Genomic DNA, 9,580 nt, shown 5'->3' with positions numbered 1-9,580 from the left:
TGTTTGTTGTCAGTATGATTTTATTTACTTTGCAGTGGGATCCACGAGAGCCGGAAGCACTGTGGGGGCTGGGGCCCCAGTGGTCAAAGTGGCCAGTCCCGAGCCTGGGGCAACAGGCGATCGTATTTAAAAAACAAAATAAAATACAGAGAACGAATTGCTTGCCACGGACATCAGTGATCTCCTGGTAATGGTGGAAATTTCTTTAAACTTTCCCTAAGACAACGGAAACCCTGCCCTCTGACTAACCCAAGGTGCTACAGAGAAGATGACCAAGTGACTTGATCTCTCAACTGGAAACGTACTTTCCTACCTAGAAATTGAGCGCAACGTGTTTAACGGCCAGATGCCTGCAGCCTGTCTGCACACCCGCCCTGCCCCCCAGAGGCCCAGGGACATCCTTCTCCAGTCTCTACAGCCTGACTCAGGGGGCCACAGCCCCCTCCCTGCTCCCAGGCTCGAGTGGGTTTCACAGCCCCAGGGGAGGACCCTGAGGCCTGGACCACGTCCTGATTCAGAGCCAGGCATGCTGCACACAGACACGTCTCTCGGGGTCACCAAGGTCATGGCTCATGGTGAGTCTTCCCTGTGGCAGGAGTGAGGTGGCATGGGGTGAATTACACAGAAGAGGCACAGAGGAGTCCCCCTAGCTGGGGACGCACAGTCAGGCGGACGTGTGGAAGGGAGGGGGTTTGCTGACTCCTGAAGCAGGGTGAGCTCTCAGATTGGGAGCACGCCACCTCTCAGCCAAGGCTGCAAGGCCAAGGTCAGTGGTCTCTTCCCTGAGTGGCAGGTGAGGTCCCCAGGACTGGGAAACCATCTTCATGACACCTTCACCTGGAGAGTCCCCACACTAGTCCTGTGAGGTGGGCTAAGCCAGAGGCAGTGTTCCCATTCTACACATGAGGGAACCGAGGCTCAGAGTGGGGAGGTCACGCACCTGGAAAGGGTCAGAGGCAGGACGGGAACCGGGTTCCTGACCCCTAGGTAAGTGTCTTCCTTCTACACAGCACTGCTCACCATCTGTAGCAGAGCCCTGTCCTTAGGCTTCACAACTGTGGTGGCAGGTCCCTCTTCTGAGCCAGGGATGGCCGGGGACAGAATGCTTTCACTCAAAGGGAAGGCCTTGCAGCCCAGCTTAGAAATCCAAGGCTAATCAGATCCTGGGCCATCTGGTTCCCCAGGATCTCCAGGGGAAGCGCCCAGGCTCAGGCCAGACCCACAGGCTCCCTCCCCTTGCTGTGGGTTCATGGCACAGCTCCCAGGCCGGCCACACCCCTGCACGTGTGTGTGGGATTTCCCGGGGACACTCCGCCTCCTTCCTCTGAGGCAGGGCAGCCTCTAGGGGCCTCTGCTGGGCAGACAAACTGGAAGAGGCTTCCTTCCCTCGGCAGGGTGAACCCAGGTCCTCCTGCTACCACTCGGCCTCCCTCCACAGGGGAGGAGAGGCTAAACAGGAGATGGAGGCTTCCGCAGGGCCACGGCACAGCCCTGAGCAGGTTCCCACCCCACTTTGCGGCTGCTGCTTCCCAGCTATTTCTACCAAACAAGACTCAGATGAGAGAGCTCAGAGGGACCTCACAAAACACCAGGGAGAGCCACAGAGGCCCCCCCACCCCGACTACCATTCACAGATTTTGCCCCGTTTCCTAATCAAAGGTCAGAGCTGGGGGACCTCTGCTAGCCACTTCTGCCCTCATTTCAGAACCAGCATCTTCATCCTAGCTGTTTGCCCCCAGCAGGCTTTGACAGAAAACTCAAAGGTCCTGGATTCATAAACCTCCATCGTGCCTGACACTGTCCTGTCCGATCAAGACAACACAATGCTGCTTGATAATAGCGTCCAGCCCAAGGCTGCCAATGGAACTGCCCTTCTAGACTGCAGACCCTCCTCCTCAGCAGAGGTGGACTGGGCTGGAGGCGGGTCCTCCCCAGCCTGCCCATCCCTCCCTCTCTAATTGGCTCAAGAACACCGATTCCCTTGATTTGTGAGTTCCAAGTCTTTCCCTGCTGGGACTTAAGTCAGAACCTTCTGGAATAGCACACTGCTCCCCTCTGCACTTAATCAGACCCCAATCCCACTGTTTCCCCAGCTTGTGCATCTCCCACCTTCCCTGGGCTCAGCTTCATCCTGCCATTGTCTCCCCTTCCTTGGGAGGGTGAACCCCACACTGGGCTGGTGAGTCTGTGCCCCTCTGCCCTTTCCTCGCCAGCACGTGTACATCAAAGTTGCCCTCTCTTCCCAGAGGCCCCGACGACATCAGGTAACGTCAGCACAGACATTAGCAGTGGGGAAACTTGTAAGTATGCGTGCACACGCACACCAGCCAATAATATTAAGTGTCATTTTAAAAAAAATGGGTTAAATAAGCAGCATCGCGGAAGATGGCTGTGCCGGGCTGATTATCCCGTATTTGCACGTTCTGGTGGTGGAAAGGCTAGAAGTCTAATGACTGAATTATCACCCTAATGCCTTTTGCTGGCTGGGAATAATCCTGGGGCAACAGCTGCCGCAGGGTTTTTGGCTGGTTTCCTCTAATTGCATCCAGATTAAGGGAGCCATATAAGGGCGGGCTTTCTCCATCCCTCCGGAGCAATGGGACCTCACAGAGCCCATACACCCAGGTCTTCGGCTTTTTGAGGTCCTGGCTGCTCCACGAAGCCCAGACCACACTGGGGCCCAGCCCAGCACACAGAGTGTGAGGTGGGAGCAGTAAAGGCGGGGGTGGCACTTGGTACAAGGTTTTGGGGAGCTGTGAGGGTGAGGGGCTGTGGGAGCCGGGAGGTTCAGAATGAGTGCTTTCCACCCAGGACCCTCAAAGTGAGGGAACACAGGATCCCTTTCCCTCCACCCCACACAGCAGCCCAAAGGCACAAGGTATCAGAAAATGTGCAGATGCACTCTGGCTACAGAGGAAGGGAGGGGAGCACTCTTTCCCTGCTTAGGCATCTCCAGTCCCTTCAGTAGAAAGTCATGCCCCTGGTAAAAGGCGAGTTCCAAAACAGTGTTATCTAGACCAGGATTCTGTGGCGGTAATGGTAGACTCCCAATTCCAGCTCCCTACCAGCCGCCTGGTTCCTCACCCCTCCCTGAGTCCCCAGCCCCTAGGCATTGACTTCTCTTACTGCAGAGGAGGGTCCATTTCCCCACCCTTAGATGCTGAGTCTGGCCAGGTGACTGGCTTTGGCCAATGGGATGGTAAGCAGGGGTAGCATCTGTCAAGGCTTGGGAAGGTGCCTACACACTTCTGATTCTGCACCTTTGCCTTGGCCGGGACTGGCTTGTGGGAAGGATGCAAGAGGCATGGAGCAGAGCCACATCTGACCTCTACACACCTCTACATGTGTGAGCACCCTGTTGGAACTTAATAGTCCAACCCAGACCAGAACCACCCAGCCAGAGCTGCTGCCCCACAGACTTGCGGGCTAGCTAAGTGCATGCTATTTGAGGCCGCCATGTTTGGGGGCTATTTGTTATGCAGCATTACTGTGGCAATGGGTAATTGATACGCCTGTTCATGGAGATGTGGTCTCTAGAGGAGGGTCAACATACTGCCTGGTAACTCAAGTCACCTCCATAACGGATCAGGAGCCATCCTCTGGATGGGAAGGCAATCCTCTTTTCCCAGAAGCTGAGCAGATGAGAAGTCTATGCAGCCTGGACCCTGCTGCTGGACTATAATGGTTGGTACTCCAAGATCTGGGCACTGATGGGGCTCCAGGACAGTCTCCCCAAAAGGCTCTTGGACCGAGGTGTCAGGAACCTGGAAGTCCCAGTGTCAGTCTTCTGCCCACTGGAGGACATGGACTCATAGAGAAGCTGAGACGGGAAGAGGCTGATAACTTCCTCTTTCCTGTTGATAAACAACTTTTTAAAGTGGCGCCATCCAGCAGTGTCCACTCTAAGTGAGAAAAGCTAAGGGCAGGAAGAAGCCTTGGTTGGGCTGTGTCTCTGTGATGACTCTAGCACTTCAAGGATTTTTCTCCCCAGAAGGATGTTCAGGAGGATTCTAGGAACGATTCCAGGCTCCTTGTTCCTGTCAGTTCAAGAGGGCAGCTTTCCGTGTCCTTGTCTGTCCTCCTCTAAACCCCAGAAGGAGCAACTGGGGAGGCTCTGGGAGCAGGGAGAGTGTGCTGGGAAGACCTGGTTCCCACACAGAAAGCAGGGTTGCCCTGAGTGACGGCTATTGTACTGTGGTCGCTCCCGCAGCTGACCACCAGAGACGCTGACTTACAGAAGACTGGCGGTCACGGCAGAACGCAGACCCCGCAGGGAAGTGGGAGTGTTTCTGGCACTTTCAGCTGCCTTTGTCTTGTTGGTCAGTTCACATGTGCCCCTTCCCTCAAACATTACAGATTCCCTTCAGAGAATTTTGTGTGCACACACACACATACACACCTCGACCCATCCAACCCCAAGTTGGTCACAGTATTTGGTGAAAATGGCCTTCAACATTGCCAAATGTAGACGATTCTTCAACTAAGGGAGAAGAATCCGACACTTCAACAGCCCGTGCTCAGGCTCACGGGCAGCAGATTCCTTCACATACCAAGATGGTCAGGTGTTGAAACAGACAGTATGAAAGCCCCCAGCCTCCTGCTCTTACACCTCTCTACCCTGAAATCAGTGGGGCCTTTTTTTTTTTGGCAGATGTCTTCACATCAGCTTTGCAGCTGTGGCTGGAGAAGCTGTGGAATCTGTTTGATTTATTCAAAGAATGAAGTCTGATGAGGGGGTGTGCCCAGCTTACAAAGATGTCTCTGGGCCTGGATGGGACCCCCTTGTTCTGGGCTTCCCAGTGTTGTCTCTCTCCTTCTGTCTCTGTTTCTGCCTTTCCCAGTGCCTGGCAATAATACCCTTTGGTGGCTGATGAAACTGGAAGAACTCCTGGGTTGTGTTGAGATCCATCAAAGGTGGGCAACATGAGAACCCAGCAAGCCTGCGTCTCCAGGTAGGGTGGTCATACATCCTGGTCCCGCTGTTTGGGGAGCCAACTTTTCTCTGGGCAGCTGGTGGGTTTTACTTCTGGCACTTCCAGACTCCAATTTTGTCCTTAATATAAGTTTCCCTTCATGTTGCTCAAGGGCATTTTCCTTCCATTTCTACCATCCTGTCCCCTCCACACCCATCCCCACCCCCTCCCCCATGCTTGGGACCTGGCAGAGGTCCCCTCACCCCTTGTCCAGCGCAGGGAGCCCAACCTATCTGCGGAAACTGAAGCCTTCTCGGGGCGTCTTTGGGCCCTTCCTGCCTTCTCTGGGGGGCTTGGGGGAAGGCATCTCCACGGTGCCCCCGTACGGGCAGCTTTCTGACCCTGGGTGCTGGCCCGTGCACTCCACGGCAGGCATGTAACCGCTGTCCCACATGCCAGTCCCACACAGCTTGCACAAGTCGTGCAGGCTACAGGGGATCCGTGGCAAGAGGCGAAACTGGTACAGCAAACTCCTCGCCTGCAAACAGAGAGGACAGTGGTGATGAGGGACAGTGGGCAGCTAGTGATCCAAGAGCAACAATAGCCAGCACCCGAGGTTGCTCCTTGTGCCAGGTCAGGGCCAGGGCTCCGCCTGCCTCATCCCTTTTGACATCCTGATCCAGCTGAAGGCAGGGGCTATAAAGTTTCACAAGCCGCGCTCCCATCCGGCTTGACCCAAGGACGGCTCCCCCAACAGTCATATGGAAGGTGAACAGGGCAGCCAAAAGTGGAACAGGGCCCACCCTGGCCCTCCCTGGCTCAGCCTGGCCCCATGGCTCCACCTCTCTGCCCTGAAGGACTTCTTCAAGCCCTCTTCCTGCCCACTCCACCCCTGACCCCAGGCCCTCCTCGCTGCCCCTGGAAAATACCAGAAAGCTTTAAGAAGTGGTGTCTCCAGCAGAAGCCTGGGAAGTAGGGAGGTGGCAAAAGCCCCATTTATCCCACTAACCTTGGATGAAAGTTTGGCCACCTCCCCTCCCTAAGCCTCCTGCTTAGTTTTCCCAGCTCTGGGCTATGAGTGAGGTACCTCACAGTGGAGGACCTGTCTGTCAAAATGGGTAATCTGTTCCTTCTATGAGGAGAGGGGCCTCTTTTGTCAGCCTGATGGGCGCCCTGAGCAGCTGCCAGACATTCTGACCTTGGTGGGGAGCTCCCAGGATGGAGGGTGGGGGCGGGGCTCTGCATGTGGGCAGGAATTGATAAATGTGGGGGGTGGAGCTTATAGGGGCCCCTGTAGGGGTGGAGCTCTGGAAGTAGAGGTGGGGCTCTGTGTAAGGGAGGGCAGGGCTGCATGTGGGGGAGCCACACTCACCTTCCTGAGAACAAGCTCCCCATTCATGTGCATGGCCAGGTTTCCAAAGTGCAGAAGCATCTGGTCGGTGGCCAGCTGCTGCTCAATGACATCATCCCCATAGATGGCCACGATGGCCACGCAGATGAAAAGGTGGAAGTAATCTGTCTGGGGGGTAGAGAGTGGGTTCAGATAAGGCCCCTGACCCAGCCCCGGGTCCTGACTGCCAGTAGAGGCCACAAGCAGAGCTATGGGTTCAAGGGTCCCAGGTGAGGCCGTCTGGGTTTGTGTGGCCCTGGGCAAGCCCAGCAGCCTCCTCAGTTTCCCCACCTGCAAATGGACCAGTGTCAGCACCTACACCCAAAGACTGCTGTGACGCGCAAAAGGGCGATGCTGGGGTTGGTCACTGACAGGCAGCTGGTCCCCTTTGGGGAGCCCTCTAGGAGCCTCTCCAGCACGTGGGCAAAGAACATACTCCTCTGAAGCCTGGCTACTACCCATTCTGGGGTCTTGAGAGACAGTGAGTCAGAACCCCGCTCCAGTGGGTGGTGGAACATGCTATCAAGGAAGATGAACTTTCCGGCAGCCACCCACTGGTCATTGTGCTCCTGCCTTGAGGCCAAATGTCCCAACTTGTGCCCCAGAGATGTCTTAGGTTTGTTGGTAAGAAAAGTGGGGAGGAGAGCCTCAGAGCCAAGCACAGCAGCTCCCCATAGTTCCCTACAATGAGCCCACCCTCTTTAACCAGATTTCAGGCCTCATCAAGGACTCCGCTGCCTTCCCTGGAGGCTGCCTCACATTTTGCTACCCAGCAAGGGCGGGCCTGCAGCAGGATGCTGGCGCTTAGTCCTCACGGGGTACATCCTGTGTCCTCTCCGGCCGGATGCTCTGAGGGCACACTGCCTTTGAGTCACACTAGCTCCTGGGGGCAGAGGAAGGACAAGGACCACCAGGAAGCCTGTGTTTAGTCTCCTGACATCGGCCACCCAGCCAGACAGAACCCTGTTCCTTCCCAAACAGAGCCAGGCAGAGCCTTGGATGTGCGGGCAGAGGTTACGGGCAGCAAACACCCCACATACCACCCACTCTGGAAAGGCCATTCCCAGACTGCCCAGCCCCTTCCTCTGAATTAATCCGGAATGGTCTTGCTGCGGCTCAGAATGATCCTTCTGCAGCTATTTGAATTGCGGCGGGGGCTGGTGGGGTGGGGTGGGGGGGCACAGCGGAGGAGTTTCAGGAAGATTCATGTCCAGCTCCTCTGGGACAGGATTATGGGGAAGAAAAGGTGGGGCACATTCTAAAGGGGCCTGGACAGCAGTACCGGACTAACCCCAGTTCACTGAACCAGGCCCAGGGCAGCCCATCCCCCGAGGGCAAACTGGAAGTATAATAAATGAATAAAACAGAGCCCTTCACACTCTGGGGACACTTTAAAGTTAAACCAGCTGGTAGTGACCTCCCCCCACCTCCTGCCAGAGCTCACTCTAATGAATTAGCCTACCCCCACTACCACCATCCTACTATCCCCCGCCTCAACCTTCTGCCACTAATTTGATCAAGGGGTGGGGCCAAATGAGGCTAAATTTAGCCTGAGAAATGGCCCCATCTGTTGGGTGATGCTCTGGGTTCACATGTAACATTAGCCTAAATGTGCTGTCTCGAAGGTGGCAAATTTGCTGCTAGAAAAGATGCAATGAGGCTTTGTGCAAAGTGGACACAATTTTTTTTTTCTTTTAAATGTGATCCAGTGTTTTGGACCATCCTTGCCAGTGCTTCCTAGATTCCACCCTGCAGTACACACGGAGCAGGCTAATCCATACAGGAAATGCAGCCCAGACCTGGGCCGGGAGGGAGCAGGAGGAGGTGGGCGAGGATGGATGAATACAAAACAGCCCGTGGCACCAGCAGCAGGCTTCTTCAGACTCACTTCTATCAGACATAATCCTTCTTCAACACTAGTAAGGAGGGCAGACGCTGATGCACATTTCTGAGGGCTGGTGGGCGTGCACATCTATCAGCAAGGTTTGTCTAATCCAAGCTGCGCCAGCTGCCGTAGGAAGGATGGAGGCTGCTCTTGCAGAAATGGTCCCGGCCACCTCTTGGATGCGTCAATACTATTTTTTTTTTTTTTTTAAGGCTGATGGATTCAGAGAGACTTGCCTATCCTTTAACATGGCCTGCTTGTTGCTAATTTGGGTGTTAAAGCCGTGTGACAGGGCCAGCGAGAGGCTCTCAGGGGAATTTGTTGAGGAGATGCTGATAATGAAGGATGGCAAGGGGAAATCACGTCCCTGCGAGGCGACAGTGGGCGGTGCCTGGGCTCTCAGAGGGGCTGGCAGGGAAGCAGGATCTCAGGGCCCTTTCCCTGAGCCATCCCGAGGAGGGCAGGCGGGTGGGCGCTGGGTCCGGCATGTGGGCACCAGCGTCCTGCTTGTCCCGCAATGTCTTTCATGCTGATTGGTTGTGACAGGAGCGTGCTCAACCCCAGAACGTGGTAATGAGTGCAGTCAGTGGGCAATTTGCATCGATTTCAGTTACTTGGGAGGCGAGTTGAGGGTCGGAGGCTGGCCACGTGGGACTAGAAGGCAGTTGCCGTGTGAGGGGCTGAATGTGGTCTGTGGGGGGCCAAGCATGGTGGAGCAAGGGGACCCCAGAGGAGGTGCCCGGTTATGCGGGCATCCTGCCCTGCTCGTATGCCAGGCGTGCCCGCCTGGCTCACCTGGTAGTGGGCCCAGCAGGCTTCCCAGATCCGCAGCGCCTCGGCCTCGGGAAACTCCCGCTTGAAGCACAGCAGGAGCCAGCGGTGGCAGAAGAGCATTTGCAAGCCGTCCTCGCCCAGCGAGACCAGGTGCTGGTAGAAGCGTGCGTGGGTCAGCCGCAGCAGCTCCCGCAGGTACAGCTGGGGGCGAGGCCAAGATGAATGAGCCCCCCAGACCCGAGCAGGCCTGCCTGCCTGGCCCTAGAAGCCCACTCCCACCGAGGCCCTTCCTCGTCAGGCTCCCCACCCTCAGAGCAGGTGTGCCACACGTGAGGTCTCTATTTGCTTCATGGGTCTGCACCCACTTACTCTGTTCTGTCACTGGAAGTCTGACTCACATCTGTCTTGGTCAGTTTAGCCCAGATTTTGGACTGTTCTGGAGGCTGTTGCAAGGGACAGCAAGAGCAACCTGCTGTGGCCCAGGAGGCGGGTGGCAGGTCTGAGGCTAGGGAGACCCCTGGCTCTCAGGCACCACATGGGCTGTTTCTGATGCCCCCTCCTTCCTGAGATGTCGAGCAAAGCATCCTTTTGACAATGCCCCCTCCCCCGCACCCACTC

General features: G+C 56.0%; 1 protein-coding gene across 6 annotated transcripts in view; it reads right to left on the bottom strand.

The window, feature by feature from the left end:
- TBC1D16 (TBC1 domain family member 16) overlaps positions 1–9,580 on the bottom strand; it is an 89,199-nt gene continuing 79,619 nt past the window's right edge. For 4 of the 6 annotated variants that reach the window (XM_061392654.1, XM_061392655.1, XM_061392658.1 and 1 more), the window contains exons 10-12: positions 8,984–9,163; positions 6,286–6,432; positions 1–5,451 (exon numbers count right to left, since the gene is read on the bottom strand). In XM_061392654.1, the coding sequence (XP_061248638.1) occupies positions 5,203–5,451; positions 6,286–6,432; positions 8,984–9,163 (576 nt within the window). In that variant the 3' untranslated portion in view covers positions 1–5,202. The remainder of the gene's footprint in view (positions 5,452–6,285; positions 6,433–8,983; positions 9,164–9,580) is intronic. The other 2 variants (XM_061392657.1, XM_061392656.1) reach the window with 2 other exon arrangements.

The sequence above is a fragment of the Bos javanicus genome, chromosome 19 (assembly GCF_032452875.1).
Source record: "Bos javanicus breed banteng chromosome 19, ARS-OSU_banteng_1.0, whole genome shotgun sequence".
NCBI classification, from domain to species: Eukaryota; Metazoa; Chordata; class Mammalia; order Artiodactyla; family Bovidae; genus Bos; species Bos javanicus.
Note: the sequence above shows the minus strand (reverse complement) of the source record. Positions and strands in the feature narration are given on the sequence as shown.